At 41.9% G+C, this 17,217-nt stretch overlaps 1 protein-coding gene across 2 annotated transcripts; it reads left to right on the top strand.

The window, feature by feature from the left end:
* The first annotated feature begins 720 nt into the window (after window positions 1-720).
* On the top strand, window positions 721-16,974 carry LOC117087359 (glutathione S-transferase A4). 2 transcript variants are annotated; one of them, XM_033217442.1, is made up of 7 exons: window positions 721-855; window positions 1,824-1,928; window positions 7,558-7,609; window positions 9,393-9,525; window positions 10,383-10,524; window positions 12,246-12,377; window positions 16,369-16,974. In XM_033217442.1, the coding sequence occupies exons 2-7, from the start codon at window positions 1,842-1,844 to the stop codon at window positions 16,489-16,491; spliced, it is 669 nt and encodes a 222-aa protein (XP_033073333.1). In that variant the 5' UTR covers window positions 721-855; window positions 1,824-1,841; the 3' UTR covers window positions 16,492-16,974. The 2 variants fall into 2 exon arrangements, with proteins under 2 accessions (XP_033073333.1, XP_033073334.1); XM_033217443.1 differs by lacking the exon at window positions 12,246-12,377 and having other exon boundaries at window positions 16,369-16,505.
* The last annotated feature ends 243 nt before the right edge of the window (window positions 16,975-17,217 follow it).

The following is a 17,217-nucleotide window of genomic DNA, read 5'->3' as shown; positions in this document are numbered from 1 at the left end:
GTGGGCCCGGATGGTCCCCAGGGCCTGACTGGGCGGCCGCTACGCCCCTGCGTGGGCTGGGCTGGGCAGCCGAGCACGGGAGAGTGCAGTCTCAGATGTGAGACTCCGTCTCAAATAAAGAAAGAAAGAAAAAGGGTCATTCATGGAGCAAAAGAAAGGCAGACTGCCACATGCAGCGCCTCATTTGGATGTGTCTGGAGTCTTGGAAGCTTGACTACCCTACGTTCTCCTACAAATGGACCTTGAGAGCTTGTTTGGAGGTTCTAGCAGGGGAGCGCAGCTACTCGTATACCCTTGACCGAAGACCGGTCCTCCTCTAGCGGGGATGGTCGTCCTCTTCGACCGAGCGCGCAGCTTCGGGAGGGACGCACATGGAGCGGTGAGGGAGGAAGGGGACACCCGCCTAGCCAGCCAGATCAGCCGAATCAACCCTGGCGATCAATGGGGTGACAGATGTCGCAGCCAGATCGCCCTCACATCCGAGGCTTCCTGGCGGCGCACAAGCTATATAAACCTGAAGGAAATTCCAACTTTTCACTTAGGCCACGTTATTTATCACACCAGAGCTTCAGCAGGTAATTTTAACTAAAATCAAACTTAACTAGCATAGCAAATATCATTTATTCCCCAAATGCTAAAGTTTGAGTAGAAACGTACTTGATTTCGGGCTGTTTTGATACTATCCAGAATGCCTTGCAGATGGGTGGGGCATGCTAAATACTGCAGTCTCTATTGGTGAGGTCGTTCCGGAGCCTCGCCCAGCTCCCGCGCGCTAGAGCCGCCTGCTGGTCTCGCCTAGCCGCGAACTGCTGGTCTTGCGCTTTGTGCGGCTCCAGGTCTCCGAGCGGACTCCAGGTCTGTCTCTCTCCTGCGGTCACCCCTTTCCCCGCTCTTTCTCTCTTCTTTTTTTTCCCTCCCCTCTACTCTCCGAGTCTCACTCTCACATTCTTCCTTCATCCCCCCAATTCAGTCCTTCTCTTTTCTCCCTCTTGTCCTTTGCCCTCCATCTCCAGTCTGGGCAGAGGTGGGCCGGTTGGCTGGAGCTGGGGTCCTTTTTGGAGTGTGCGTATTTTTTTTAACCCCTTCTGCGGAGTCTGAATGCATTGGTGGAAGCTGGGCCCGGATGGTCCCTAGGGCCTGGCGGGGCGGCCGCTACGCCCCTGCGTGGGCTGAGCGGGGAAGCCGAGCATGGGAGAGTGCAGTGTCAGATGGCCAAACCCTGGCCCGGTTCATTTTACAAGGCCGGGGACTCATCTCCCAGTAGGGGTGGGGGACACGTGGGACCTGGGGGGCAGCCCCCGCATGCGTGACGGTGGATGCACATTTTGCAGACAATCGTAGTACTCGGCCTGTTCACCTTCCAGTTGCCGTGATAATAAAATATGATGTATATAAAAGCATGAATACTTGAAGAGGTTCCAGTGGCTGTGCGATTTTCCTTCGCGACCCTCTTCAACGCTTGCCAGCCCCTATCCCCAAGCTGAATCTGGAAAATCTGAGATTCTCAAGGTCAAAATATATAATGTTCTGAATTTGTGAAATCCCGTACTGCTAGCACATGTTTTTACAACAAATGGCCCCAGCTTCCCAGGATCCAGGATAAGAAGTCATAAATAGAAATCATATAAAAGCCAAGGTTTTTTTTTGTCCATGTTTTAAAATGGTGGTATGTTTTTTCTTGAGTGAGGGAAAATGCAAAAACAAAAATAAAGAACAGTTTCCCGTGCCAACATCCTGAATATTCATTTCGCCCCTGAGCACTGGGTTGAAGACGCGAAATTGGGACTGTTGGTGTGCGAGGAGCTGCTGCATTTGTTTTTCAGAAAGCCTGAAAAGCTATCATGGCAGCAAGGCCCAAGCTCTACTATCCCAACGGAAGAGGCCGGATGGAGTCCGTGAGATGGGTTTTAGCCGCCGCCGGAGTCGAGGTACCTTATATGCTGTTTCTTCGCAGATTTGTTATACAGTTTTTGAGACCTCTGAAAGAAAAATGGGTTTTGAAGTACCATTCAGTTCTAGTGCTCGTCCACCAAAATCACAGGCATGCTTCACTGAGTCAGATTCCATCCCTGAAGGGACTTTTCTTTATAACTAGAATGTAGTTGATGGAATTCAATTTTCCTTTTGACTTTTACTTAATTATTGGCTTCTGATCTAGCACCAATGAATATTTATTAATAAGAAGAAAGGAAATGTACCTGGAAATTGTCAGTTACTCTGAGCTCTTATTATGCATTCTTAGGGTAAATTTCGTGTTTTCTTCAGTGGCTTCAAACTGGCAGCCTTGGTATCTTGCTTGCATATTGATTTTATACTTTAGATTATAGTCCAATGACTAAAATTGCCTAAATTGTTTCAGCTTTGGCCACGGTGCTCTTTCAGGTTTACATTTTTTTATTTCACATTGGCCTCTTTTTTGTTCTCAGCACTTTCTGACACTATAAAATGCTCTGTGCTCATCTTGTATTAATATTTTCCCTGCCCTAGCCCTAGAATCAGGAATTTCTTAGATAGAAAAACGGTATTAACAGGCCGGCACGGTGGCTCACACCTGTAATCCCAGCACTTTGGGAGGTCGAGGTGGGCAGATCATGAGGTCAGGAGTTCGAGACCAGCCTGACCAACATGGTGAAACCCCGTGTCTCCCCAAAATACAAAAACTAGCCAGGTGTGGTGGCACGCGCCTGTCGTCCCAGCTACTCAGGAGGCTGAAGCGGGAGAATAGCTTGAACTGGGAGGCGGAGGTTGCAGTGAACCGAGAGCGCGCCACTGCACTGTAGCCTGGACCGCAGAACGAGACTCCGTCACAAATAAAAAATAAAAAAAAAAAAGGAAAAGAAAAGGTATTAAAGTCAAGATCTGGGTGCTAGATGTCTACGTTTGTTTTTAGTGCCATTTGTTTGTGGAAGAAACTGCCCTGTAAAATTTTCCCTCTTCTGGATTTGGTTTGCTTACCTTCCAGGTGTTGCCTTGAGGTAACATGGTAAAGTGAGGCTACCCTTATTTGAACATGCTCCTCTATTATCTGTACTTCCCATAAATTACTAGCTGGACCCAGAGGCATGATCACTTCAGGCTCCTTTTTTCTTTCTCTTTATTTTTTTTTTTTTTCCTGCCAGACTATGTCAGAGGAGATACTGTGAACACACTTCTGTTGTACCACGTCAGGGGCTGTCTGGTGTCTGGTTGTCTCGTTTTCAGTGATGCTGAGTTTCATCGGTGTGTTCCGGTGATGTCAACCCCAATCCACACATTATAGTTTCTCCCAGTTTCTTTTCAACTTGTGGTTTTAGCAGCTATGGATCATCATCACTGTTAGGGTTTACAAAATGGCAATTCTTTTCATTTCCATCATTTCACCTATGTTTATGAACTGTGATTCTCTTCTAAGACAGTACTTGTCACTCATTAACTTTAAAGTGTGTAAAAATGTTATGTTTAAATCATAAACTTTAAAACTCAGTTACTTTAAAATGTGCTTCATATAGAAAAGGCAAGGTAAATGCTTGATTATAAATTTTCACAATAATGTGTTGTTACCCTAGCAACCTCCAAAGATGGCAAATGTGAGTTGTTGGCTTATGGGTTTTGTGTTTGTTTTTTGTTTTTACTTTTTGCATATGATAACTTGCCACATGGTGTTTTACAATTTTCTAAATGAGTTGACATTATGTTCATATGCAAATTCTGATTTCTGACTTGTCTTTAGAAATTGGAAGATGTGGTGATCCTGAGTCCTTATTTTCACAGGGCAGCAATTGTTGGATCTGAATAAAGACTGCCCCACCTCGCCCTCTTGTCTCAGGGTGTATTTGCTAACTGTTAAGAGGAAAGTGAAAAGCATTCATGGTCTCAGGACCTGAACCTGCCCAACTTCACTTGTGTCTGTCATATGTCTAACCCCATAGGCTTCTGAGTTTGTAATTCTTGATTCAATTCATAGGCTTTGAATGGATATAACCCTTCGTCAAATCTTCTCTCTTTCTTCATTCTACCCTGCCCCTCCTACTCACCTATGAGTCAACATTTTTGGTTACAGTAATAAAAACCCAACCTTAAATAAGTTAAACAAAAAAAGAACATGAGTTATCTGACCCACCTACCCCAGTCCAATCTGTGACAGGAACAGGCTGATCTGGTAGAGTAATGAGCCCGCTCCTCAGACCAGAGTGGAGGAAGCTGCATTGGTCTCTCTCCCAGGGCAACCACATGGTTTACAAGGTGGTGGAGAGGGGGCCCCTCCCCATCTCTTTGCCAGTTAAGTTTGTGCTCACATAGATCTGAGACAGTCAGGAGGGACCAGCTGGCAGCCACCAGACAAGTCCATGATTCTCAATATCCCATGATTGAGTTGAACCTAAAGTTGAAGCACATACATCTGAGTTACTAGGTCACTAAAACCCACTGAAAAACAGCCTGTTCTCATTCAGGGAGTCCTCAATGTTGGTCAGTCACTTAATTTGAGTCATCATTGACATGGCTCTATGTTGGTTGTTTCTTCCATGGTTGGAACTTTATTTGCCTGAAGACCCCTTAAAACCCAGGCAAATCCCCATTGAGACGTGGGAGATTTACACCATTTCTACCATTAACTAGGAGCATCAGTTGAGCACCTTGTCCCTGCATATATCGTATAAACTTTCTGAGCCAAATGTGGTGGCTTGAGCCTATAATCTCAGCTTCTTGGGAGGCTGAGGGTGGCAGGATCCCTTGAGCCCAGGAGTTTGAGGCTGCAGTGAACTGTGATTGAGCCACTGCACTCCAGCCTGGGTGACAGACCTCTAAGAAAAAATAAATAACCCTTTCTGTTAACTAATATGATGTTTTAACTTTTGATTTTAGTATGTTGTAGTACAAATATCCAGGGACAAATTCCTCAACTGAATCTATCTGAGAGACATTGTCAATTGATCCAGGAGTACTGCCTGCACCACATCTGACCATCTAGGCTTCGAGCATTGTTGCCCCAAGGATACTGTTCATGAGCATTAGATGAAGATCCTCTGGGAGCACTGAGTCTCCTTTCCTCACACCATGAGCACCCATCCTGGCAAGTAGCAGAAGCCAAGCCTCCACCCTATGATCCCGATTCTCCCCCACCCCTCCAAGTTGAATGTTTTTCAACTAAATTCACCAATTCTTAACATTTTGCTACGTTTGCTTTCTCCCTTCCTTTTTTTTCTGAATCGTTTCAAAGTAGTTGCAGACATCAGCATGTGTCTTCCTCCCAGTGTTACAGGAAAGCAGTCCTGATCCAGACCCCAAGCGGGGGTTCTTGGATCTCGCACAAGAAAGAATTTCAGGCGAATCTGCAGTGCAAAGCAAAATCAAGTTTATTAGGAAAGTAAAGGAATAAAAGAATGGCTACTCCATAGAGCAGCCCCAAGGGCTGCTGGTTTCCCATTTTGATAGTTATTTCTTGATAATATGCTAAACAATGGGGTGATTTATTCATGCCTCCCCCCTTTCTAGATCATATAAGGTAACTTCCTGACATTGCCATGGCCTTTGTAAACTGCCATGGTGCTGGTGGGAGTGTGGCAATGAGGACGACCAGAGGTCACTCTCATCACCATCTTGGTTTTGGTGGGATTTAGCTGGCTTCTTTAATGCAACCTGTTTTATCAGCAAGGTCTTTATGACCTGCATCTTGTGCTGACCTCCTGTCTCATCCAGTGGGCTTACAATGCCTTAGCCGTCTGGGAATGCAGCCCCCCAGTAGGCCTCAGCCTCATTTTACCCACCTCCTATTCAAGATGGAGTTGCTCTGGTTCGCATGCCTCTGACACCAAGGCAAAATAAATAATTGTCCTAATAACCACAATACCATTGTCACCACCAAGAAAATTAACACTGCCTTCACAACATCTAATATGCAATCCATATTCAAATTTTCCCTATTTTCCCCCAAATGTCTATATAACTGTTACACATCTGTTTAGCAGTTTTAACAGTTTCCTCTCCTCCGAGATCTACTTCCAATTTGGTTGTTAAGTATCTTTAGTTGATTTTCATCAACAGGACCTGACTTTTTTTCATGCCCTTGACTCTTGAGAAGTCCAGGCCATTATGTTTATAAGGTCCCACATCCTGAATATACCTGATTTTCACCTTTTGTGTAGATTCAGGGTAAATATTTTTAGTGCTGTTTTAGCAGGTGTGACTGTGCCTTTCTCACTGTGTTACAACAGAAGGCTCAGGATGTCAGTATTCTCCACTGACTGGGGAGCCAAGTTTGATTGTTTGGTTAGACCGAGGGTGAGAGATCTCCCGATCTCTCCATTATAAATTGATACTTTCCCTTTATCACAATTAAGTAACTTAATTAAGTCTTCTGTAAAAAAGAGCTTTTTCTTCTCCCTAGCTTTTTTTTTTTTTTAGCATCATCATTTATGGACATAGATATTTTGTTGTTGTATGTTATAATCCATAATCGACATCATTCTTTTTGATGCTTAAATTTTCCCAAATTTGTTAGGGAATTCCCCTCACAGGGCCCTCCATGCCTTTCTCTTTCACCTTTGAGTACTTCCTTGCTTTCTGGCATAACAAAATCAACCTTCTCTTATAGGAGCCCTAGTTCCTTTTAGGGAGCAGTGATATTTAGAAACCAAGATGTGGATGCTAAGTCTGTTCTTTCTCTCTGCTTCTTAAGACTGTTTAACTTGGTATTTTTAGTCCTGAGTCTGTATGATGTTTACCTCCTTTTGGAGGGTGAGGATATCTTTTTTTTTTTTTTTTTTTTTTTGAGGCGGAGTCTCGCTCTGTCGCCCGTACTGGAGTGCAGTGGCCGGATCTCAGCTCACTGCAAGCTCCGCCTCCCGGGTTTACGCCATTCTCCTGCCTCAGCCTCCAGAGTAGCTGGGACTTACAGGCGCCCGCCACCTCGCCCGGTTAGTTTTTGTATTTTTAGTAGAGACGGGGTTTCACCGTGTTAACCAGGATGGTCTCGATCTCCTGACCTTGTGATCCGCCTGTCTCGGCCTCCCAAAGTGCTGGGATTACAGGCTTGAGCCACCGCGCCCGGCCAGAGGATATCTTTTTTTAAAAATTGATACACAATGTACATATTTGGGGGATACATTTGATATTTTGATACATGCATATCATGTGTAGTGATCAAATCAGGTACCCACCTCAAACATTTATCTTTCCTTTATGGTGAAACATTCCAATTCTTCTCTTCTAGCCATTTTGAACTGTGTAATACATTATTGTTAACTATAGCCTACTATACTATGAACACTAGATTTTATTTCTTCTGTCTAGCTGTATTTATGTACCATTAACCAGCGTCTTTTTCACATCCTCTTCCTCTCTATACACTTCCCAGCCTCTAGTAAGCACCAATAACTTTCTATTTCTATGAGATCCACTTTTTTAGCTCCCACATATGAATCAGAACATGCAGTCTTTGTCTTCTTGTGTCTGGCTTATTTCACTTAACGTAATGACCTCTGTTTCTGTCCGTGTTGCTGAAAATGACAGGATTTTGGTTTTTTAATGGCTGAATAATATTCCACTATGTATATATGCATTTCTTTTTTTAAAATTTAGTTTGATGAAGAATTTCTGGAAACAAAAGAACAGTTACACAAGTTGCAGGATGGTGAGTATGAAAATGAAACAACTGCCTCTAATACTGATTTTCCTTTAAGAACTGCTGTTTATGTGGAAGGGCAAAAATATTCAATGACATTGAACATTCAGAACAGTATCCTAAAACGAAAAAAAGCAAGAGGGAATAAATAGTTGAAATTGCCAGGAAATCACTTCTTATTCAATAGTTCCATGAAAGCTGGCTGAAGGGGGTGAGCAGTTCCTTCCCCATCCAAGTGAACAGCTCTCCTCCATCCCTTTCTTCTCCCCTCTCTCGCCTCTAATCTCTTCCTCCCCCTTTCTTTCTCTCCCTTGCCCCTTCCCTCCTTCTCATCTTTCCCTACTTCCTTCATACTATCTGAGGCATCCTGGCCTGTTTGAAGTATGCAAATAAATACACACAATGGGGATACTTTCGGAAGTGAATACCACACAGAAGCGAAATCAACAAACTGCCCCCTCCCTTCACCTTTAATTCCTGGTCAGCCCTGCTCCCTCCTTGCCCATCCATTATAGCAGGAGCCACCAGTAGACCCATAAAGAATGCACCCATCAACCTGTGAGCAGCCTCCCTCCCAGCCAACAGCAGGGTCCTCAGGCCCAGCTGGAGGCTGCCTTGTATGGCACCAGCACTCCAGGGCTGTAAGGCCCCCTTTTGTGTGCGTTGGTGGCTGGAAGCCACTAGGCATGTGCTAAGTACTCCTTTCCCCTCTACCCTCACCTGTTCCGAATGCCCAAACCCTCAAGGGCCAAGCTGTACCCTATACAGGCATCTCTCCCCAGGGTTTGGTATGTGGAAAGTGTTGGATTCAGGTTTGTTAAAGAAAACAATGGGTTGTTTTTTTAACTAGTGACAGCGAACTTGGTAGTAAACAATCTGTTCTGTGGCTACAGAGTAGCCACAGAGTATACATGAGCCAAAGAGTATACATGAGTCTCAGCTAGTTACTTAGGTTTCATGATCAGATTCTCTAAAAACAGTGCTGTCCAGCAGAACATTCTACAGTGAAGGAAACATTGTATTCTGCACTGTCCAATATGGTAGCCACTAGGCACGTGTGACTATTGAGTACATGAAATATGTCTAGTGCAACTGAGGAACTGAATTTTAAGTTTTAAAGATTGTAATTAATTTAAATTTAGATTTATATAGCTGCATGTAGCTTTGACTGCTGTATTGGCCTGTGTAGCACTGAAGAAATATCTTCACTACATTCCCCTCAATCCCTTATCACTTTGGATAGGTATTTTTCCTGAGGTGAAAATGAAAAGGGAACGTTTATAACAATGCTAGTTTTCAGGCTTCTTTTTTCTTTTTTTTTTTTCTGAGACAGAGTCTTGATCTGTCGCTCAGGCTGGAGTATAATGGCATGATCTCGGCTCATTGCAACCTCCACCTCCTGGGTTCAAGCAATTCTCCTGCCTCAACCTCCCAAGTAGCTGGGATAACAGGCATCTGCTACCACTCCCGGCTAATTTCTGTGTTTTTAATAGAGGCAGGGTTTCACGATGTTGGCCAGGCTGGTCTCAAACTTGTGACCTCGTGATCCACCTGCCTTGGCCTCCCAAAATGCTGGGATTACAGGCTTGAGCCACCGTGCCTGACCCCTTCAGGTTTCTTTTGTGGCTAAATCTGCTCTCCTGAATGAAGTTAAAGTTATCTGTCATCTGGAAGCTTTACACTATTTCCTAAGGCCATGATTCCACGTTTCTTTTCATTCAACAGAGCATTTTTTAGGGGTTGGGGGACAGAGAAGAAGAGATCACTTCTAACTCTGGGCTTCCATTCTCAGGTAACCACCTGCTGTTCCAACAAGTGCCCATGGTTGAAATTGACGGGATGAAGTTGGTACAGACCCGAAGCATTCTCCACTACATAGCAGACAAGCACAATCTCTTTGGCAAGGACCTCAAGGAGAGAACCCTGTACTGTGGCCCCTCTTGAGTGTTGTCACTTGTCAGCTTACTGATGCCTTAGCTGATTAGCATTCCTCTGCAGCACACCACATTTACTTTATGTCTTACATAGTTATGAGATCAGGGAACAAAAACCCAAGAAGATCACGAAGACCAGTTGGAACTTCAATAGAGAGAGTCTGAGTAAAACAAAAGAAAATAATTGGATTCAGATATTGAATACTATATCTAGGGTGTCATTGTTTCAGATTTCAACATTTTTAAATGCTTTGATACCGCTTTTTACCTTTCTTACACATTCACTATTGTTAGTATTAGGAATGAGGAGCTGCTGTGACATTCAAGGCCTGGGAGAGTGACCATTAGAGACCATTAGATTATAATTTGAATTCAAAGCCAGGTCCTTGCACCCCTTAGATGTATGACCCTGGGCAACGTGGGTATAAGAATAGTACAGTTCTCATAGTGTCATGTGATTTAATGAGATAATGAATAGAGAGTGTTTAGCACCATGCCTGGTACACTCTAAGCACTCAGTAAATGGTATTCACTACTTTCATGAAGATGAAGTTTGACCCATACTAAGAGACCAAAACACAGATGCTGGGGTGAAGGTGGAGGAGTAGGATGCCAGGAAGAGAGCATTCGTGACTCTCAAGCTGTCTGATCTGTGACAGATTTTTGTGAGTTACAACTAGAATTGACCTTACCTCTTTGCTCTTAAGAGACAGGTATAGGTAAATGCTTCTAGGGACTTACGTTGCCAGCATCTTAAAAAAAAAAAAAAGGCACTCTGAATTCTTAGTTGTGGAAACCAATGGCTTCAAAAAGAGGAGAAACTGAGACAACTGCTTTTTTGTTTTAAGGATTGACATGTATGTGGAGGGGACGCTGGATCTGCTAGAACTGCTTATCATGCATCCTTTCTTAAAACCAGATGATCAACAAAAGGAAGTGGTTAACATGGCCCAGAAGGCTATAATTAGATACTTTCCTGTGTTTGAAAAGGTAAGTGGCAGAGATGCCTGTGTACACAGAGTAACCAAACCACAAAGAAGCTGCCACAAACACCCTTTTCTGTCCAAGCATTTTAAAACTGAGCCCAGTTGGACTAACCTAAGAGCTAATGGACTCCTAAGAGCTAATAGTAGCCTAGCACAAAGCTGGTGTCTTAGAGCCCCTCAGACTCTGTTAGGACCACATGATTCAGAAGTCTAGAAAAAGTATGGGCTCCCTGCCTTTGTCCCTTATTGTTCCTTGCATTCACCAAGTTCCCACCTTGTGTGGATACAGCAGAAATTTCAGAAGATACAGAAAACAGAAACTGCCTCATTCATTCATTCAACAAACAGTTGTTGAACAGCTATCTCATAGCTGACATCCTCCCTGATAATTTGATATGAGGAGAAGAACATTTCCATTTTATTTGTCTTCCCTTTGCTCTTTTTGTTTTTGGTTTTGTTGTTTTTCTCTTCTTGTTATATCTGCTTTTCTGAGCTTCCAATTCTTTATTCCGGAACTGGGAGGAGTATTGTTAGTGTTTCAGTGCAAACACTAAATAAGAGGATGTGAAAATATGGGAAGGGCTATCTGGCAAGCTTCCTCTGACCATCTTTGTGGAACTGGATTTAGGAAAAAGGTGAGGTATTTTCTGGGGTTTCTGTAGCTAGGTTTTATGGTATCTTTCCCACAGGCACTTTGTGAATGTAAAATAGGATAATGCAGAAATGTGGTCTGGAAAGGGCACAGAGGACATGGTGCTTTGGCAAAGGGTCACTGCTCATTCTTAGGTCCCAAGGGCCCAGACTGTGTCAGGGTTTCTTGCAACACACCTATGAGGTGAGAACTGTTGTCCCTTTTACACATAATGAAATGAAGTCATGGGGAGATTCAGTGGACCTGTCCAAGGTAACATGGCCAGAACACGGAGAGCAGGGTTGGAACTCTGGCCTCTGACTACAAATTCAGGATACATTGTACTATGCCACTCTGGCTCCAGCAGCTGTATTTGACCTGGAATTGTGTTCAGAATTCCTGTCACACACACACTTGTGCACATGCAGATACCCATGGGCATCCAAGAGTTCCCTGCGAAGGGGATCTCCCCGTTGCTACCACTGCTCCTTGCCTCTCCCTAATCACAATCTTTTCTTATAAGCCCACACCTGTATGTTACCCTCAGAATGGGAGTCAAGATGAACTCAGGCTTTTAATTTTCTCTGTTTTGGGACTTGTAAGAGGAAGCCTAATTTTTAATTGGGTTGAGTTTATTACTGCACGTTTGATGTTCTAGCAACAGAACTGGGAAGTAAGAGTGGGCCCCTTAAAGATGATCTATCACTTAGATTTCTTAAATCACCCCGCCCCTCCCCAAGCCTCCTGCATGCATTTCTGTAGATACATTTTTGGAGTAGATGCATCCTTTCAAAACACCAGATGCTAAATCCAGAAATAAGGAATTTTCCCTTCCCCACTTCAATGTCTCATTCAGATCCACAGCAGATATTTAAGGATGCTTTCATTTCCATGCCTTTTTGTACTTTCTCTCCCCTACTCTCTCTTGCTCTCTCTGTCAGAGATAGGGCATGTTCTCTTAATTGATGTTATTTATGAAAGCATGAAATGACAAGTTCATAATTTCACCTCTTCTCAGTTACTGCACTGATTCAATAGCCTCATCAGTCTCTCCATGTGGAATATTATGACTGATGCACACCATTTCCTTACAGATTTTAAGGGGTCACGGACAAAGCTTTCTTGTTGGTAATCAGCTGAGCCTTGCAGATGTGATTTTACTCCAAACCATTTTAGCTCTAGAAGAGAAAATTCCTAATATCCTGTCTGCATTTCCTTTCCTCCAGGTAAATAAAACTATGTGTTAGAAGATTGGCCTAGAACTCTTGGGCCTCCCTTCAGTGCCTATTGTTTGGTTGGCTTTGGGGGAGTGTGTGTGTGTGTGTGTGTGTATGTGTAATATTTTTAAGATTCTAATTTGGCAAATGAAATGAAAGTAAGGACCCAAAGTTGTTTTTCTGGTCCTTAAATCTTTAAGTTGAAAGATCATTGATGTGTAAAGATTTCTTTTTTTTTTTTTTTTTAGATGGGATCTTACTGTGTTGCCCAGAGTGGTCTTGAACTCCTGGGCCCAAGAGATCCTCCCGCCTCAGTCTCCTGAGTAGCGGGGACTATAGGCATGTGCCAGCACACCTAGCTCAGAAATTTTCATCTTAATTTTGTTCCATAACTGCACTCCTGGAAAAAACTCCATACACAGGGAGTTTGCCTCTGGGGACTTACCATAGAAATAACCATAGAGGTGAGGTGTTCTCACACTCACATATATCTACTGTTGGGATAGTGGGCGAGATAAACATCAAAACAGTCTCATTCATCAGGCTATGACTCCCTTTCTCAGAAATAGTATGGTCTCAAGTTAGGAAATTCTAAGCCTGAGCTCTGAGAGCAAATGAGAGATGATAGCACCCTAAACATTACCCCAAAGGATTCCTACCATTCTCCTGAGAATTCTAAGGAAAGACTTGTGTGGTTCAAATTATCCCTCAGGGTTATTCTGGCAGGATTGATTATAGAACTTTAAAGGAGAGAAGGGCCTTTTAAAAAAAACTCATTTAGTGACCTCAGTATTCACTTGAGGAAGTAGAGACCCAGGATAAAGAAATCAGCCGCCAAGCTGGCTTAGCCAGTGGATGCTTGAGTTTTGTCTAGAACCTTAGCCTTTTGTCTCCAAGTCTAATGTGCAGACTGTAACCCCTGGGCCAAACCTGGCCTGCCACCTGTTTTTGTGAGTTAAGAATAGTTTTTACATTTTTAAATTGTTGAAAAAAATCTGTGGAATAATATTTCATGACACATAAAAATTATACGAAATTCAAAATGTAGTATTCATAAATTTCATTGGTACAAAGCCATGCCCACTCATTTACACAATGTCGAGTTTGCTTTTGTGCTTCTACAGCAGAGTTGAGTAGATCTGATAGAGACCATATGGCCTACAGAACTTAAAATATTTGCTGACTGGTCCTTTATAGAAAAACTTTGCCAATCCCCGATACAGTGCAGATACGGACCATATTGCTGTATGTTTGACCAAGGTATCAAAAGCCAAGAGAGATACACTGACTCCCCGAAGAGTAACACACATGCTTAAAACCATTTTTTGCCAAGTCTGTTAAATATTTTGATACACTAATGAGGGCAGTTACCACCAGTTCAATAAATACACCCAGAAAATGAGAATAAAAATCTTCAAGGCAATAAACCACCATATCATTTATGATGTTATAGTGTATATAGTTTTTTTTTCTTTTTTTTCATTTACTCTTGCAGACACAGAGATTGGCTTTCCTTAATTTGATTTTATTCATTCAGAACTGACTTAGGATACTTTTCACCTGAAGTATTCTTTTGCACTGTTAAAAAAAATTATTTGTTTAGCAGAGAAGGGAAATCAGAGGAAGGGATCTGCAACTTATTGAGAGCCAGCTGCATTCCAGTCAGTCTGCTAGGCACTTAACATGCATTTGCGCATCTGTCCCCTCAACCCCACCTCAATAACCTCAGGAGATGGGCTTCACTATCTCCAGTTTACAGATGAAAATTACAGACTTGGAAGCATTACATTCTGCATAAAGTTGCAAGACTGGATGATTGATTTGGGAGCCACAGAGGAGTCTGGGATCTAAGTCTGTACTCTTTCCACTAGACTGTGTGGTTTCTGAAAAACACATTTAGAAGTACTAGAAGTACCTATGGCCCTAAATAGGTGAGATGCTGAACCCAGGAGTAGGTAGAATGCTAAACTTATTAAATGTGAAATCTAGGCTGGGCGTGGTGGCTCACACCTGTAATTCCAGCACTTTGGGAGGCCGAGGCAGGTGGATCACTTGAGGTCGGGAGCTCAAGACCAGCCTGGCCAACATAGTGAAACCCCATCTCTACTAAAAATAAAACAATTAGCTGAGCATGGTGGCATGTGCCTATAATCCCAGCTACTCGAAGGCTGAGGCAGGAGAATCGCTTGAACCGGGGAGGCAGAGGTTGCAGTGAGCTGGGATAATGCCACTGCACTCCAGCCTGGGTGACAGAGCAAAACTGTGTCTCAAAAAAAAAAAAAAGTGAAATCTTTCCAGGCATGCATATATACACATTCTTGTGTACACATACACACACACCTCACAGACAGTAGAGAACTTTTCACTGAATAGACACAAAATATCTAGAAAGTCTAGGGTAAATGATAGAGATCAAGGTTTCTTGGTAAACTGTAGCACCAGGACCTATTGGTATTTTACATTGATGATACTATAATAACAACCCCTTTTTAAACCCCAAGGCATTATCTGTGTAAATACAGTTTTAATCTCTGATCAGATTGAGCATCAATATTTAAAAACTTCAGAATCGGACACCAGATCAGTGTTGAATTTAAAGGGTTATTCCTGTGTTGATTAATGGATTTAAAAGTCACAAAAGTTTTACTATACATGATAACTATGAACCCCAGATAAATCTTGAAACAATACATCATTTGGAACAAGCTTCTAAATGTTGGTATAATATTTAAAATCAGATAACACAAGTAGAGCTTAAGTACATAATGAAAAGAGAAAATTGTCATATATATATAATTAATTGGCATAATTATTAGGGTTTTTGTTACTATTAGTGGCATATGTATGTATGTTTGTGTGTGTGCTTAATTAAGGCTGTGTCTTGCACATAATAGGCAATTAATAAATAGTAGCTATTTAAAACAACCTCTTCACTTTTAAATAAATGGTTTTATTTAAATAGCTTTAAAAGGTTTTATTAGAATAATTATATATGATGAGCATATGCTTCTTCATATAGTTCAGATTTTTCACTAGATAAAATGGGCTTTTCTTTTCAGTTACTGAGAATTTGTAAGATTTGATTCTATGAATGAAAAATACAATTTTTTTTCTTCCATTCCAGTTTACATAAATATTTGGTATCTGAGCCAGAGGCTATGAAAAAATGCAACTGGCGATTTCCTGAACATAGCCAGAAAGAGGATTCATTTACTGATAGGAGTAAAAACTCTGCAGAAGCTGAATCTTAAGATATAAATTGTACCATCTGGTGACTTTTTAAAGCACCTTTACTTAAGTGGCTCATGCATTTTCTCCCAGCAGATCAGTGCACTTCAGGTGGCTAGTCCGAGTGGTGTTTACAGCTAATTGATCACAAGTTACAGATTTCTTTTTTCCTTCCCCACTCCCACTGCTTCAAATTGACTAGCATTAAAAAACAATACAGAAAAATACACTGGAGGTGTTTTCAATGAGTTTTCCCCTTCCTTTTTTTTCACCTTAAGTGTCATAATTCTATTTTGTGTATGTTTTTACTTTTGCCATTGCTGTAGAGTTCTTATCTTTTTGTGAACCTGGAGATTTGCCTAAACTCCGATCTTGATACGGGTGATTGGTGACAGCGATTGTAAATAACCATAGAGATCAGATCTTAACCCACCCTTGTCCAACCCATGGCTCATGGGCTACATGTGGCTCAGGACAACCTTGAATGTGGCCCAACATAAATTCATAAACTTCCTTAAAACATTATGAGATATTTTGGGATTTTTTTTCCAGCTCATTAGCTACCGTTAGTGTTAGTGTATTTTATGTGTGGCCCAGTGAAGCCAAAAGATTGGACATCCCTGCTAAACAAATGCTAGATTTCAGTTCTGCTTGGAACCCTTCAACAAGTATTTATTGAACAAATTTTGATGGGCCATTTTGCATAACCATATCTTCATAGTAACTAATACCTTTTTTGTTAGCCTTAAACTTTTGGGTTTTCCTTTTTCAGGAGTACACAGTGAAACTAAGTAATATCCCTACAATTAAGAGATTCCTTGAACCTGGCAGCAAGAAGAAGCCTCCCCCTGATGAAATTTATGTGAGAACCGTCTACAACATCTTTAAGCCGTAAAACAACACATCCATCTGTGAGTGAGAGCGTGTTCCTAGAGATGGTTCTGTCCACAGTCATGTCTTAATGGATCCCAGCTCTGTCATGGTGCTATATTGGGTCCTAAGTTTGGTCTTTTGTGTCAAAGAGATCATCTCTTTCTAGAAATATCAACCTTTTTTGTCCAGTAAATAACTGTTAGGGGATCTTTTTTGGAAAACTTTTTTGGAGAGACTGGTATTTAAGTTAGATCTGATCAGGCTACTAATGTCCTGTAGCCAGTTCATCCTCATAATGAGAATGGGCAGGATCTCTTGTTCTCTCCTGAGTGTGTTTCTGCTCTCCTTATCCTGTTCTCTGATCCTTATCCCCTCCAGTCTTTACCTAATTTTTAGTGTTTGATAACAACCAAATGTCTAGTGAATGACTCTCCTCTGAACTGTAATAAATAAAATGGTAGCAATCAATATTAGCCAAAATAAAGAATTTTTGAGTCATTGCTCATTGCTTTGTTGCTAGAATTTTTTAATTTTTTTCAAATAATACATTTGCATGGTTCAAAAATCAAAAAAGTATAAAAGAGTCTACAGTCTTGGAAGTCTTTTCAACCCTGCTTCCCCAAAACCGAGTCCTGCTTCTCACAGGCAAACGCAGTTACTATTTGTGTACCCTTCCAGTTACATTTGACACGTGTATAAGAAAATGCAAAGATATATATTATTTTTATCTTCTTACTACCCAAATGGT

The sequence above is a fragment of the Trachypithecus francoisi genome, unplaced genomic scaffold, assembly GCF_009764315.1.
Source record: "Trachypithecus francoisi isolate TF-2019V2 unplaced genomic scaffold, Tfra_2.0 Lachesis_group10, whole genome shotgun sequence".
Classification (NCBI taxonomy): Eukaryota; Metazoa; Chordata; class Mammalia; order Primates; family Cercopithecidae; genus Trachypithecus; species Trachypithecus francoisi.
The sequence above is the reverse complement of the archived record's forward strand: the minus strand, read 5'-3'. Positions and strand labels throughout refer to the sequence as shown.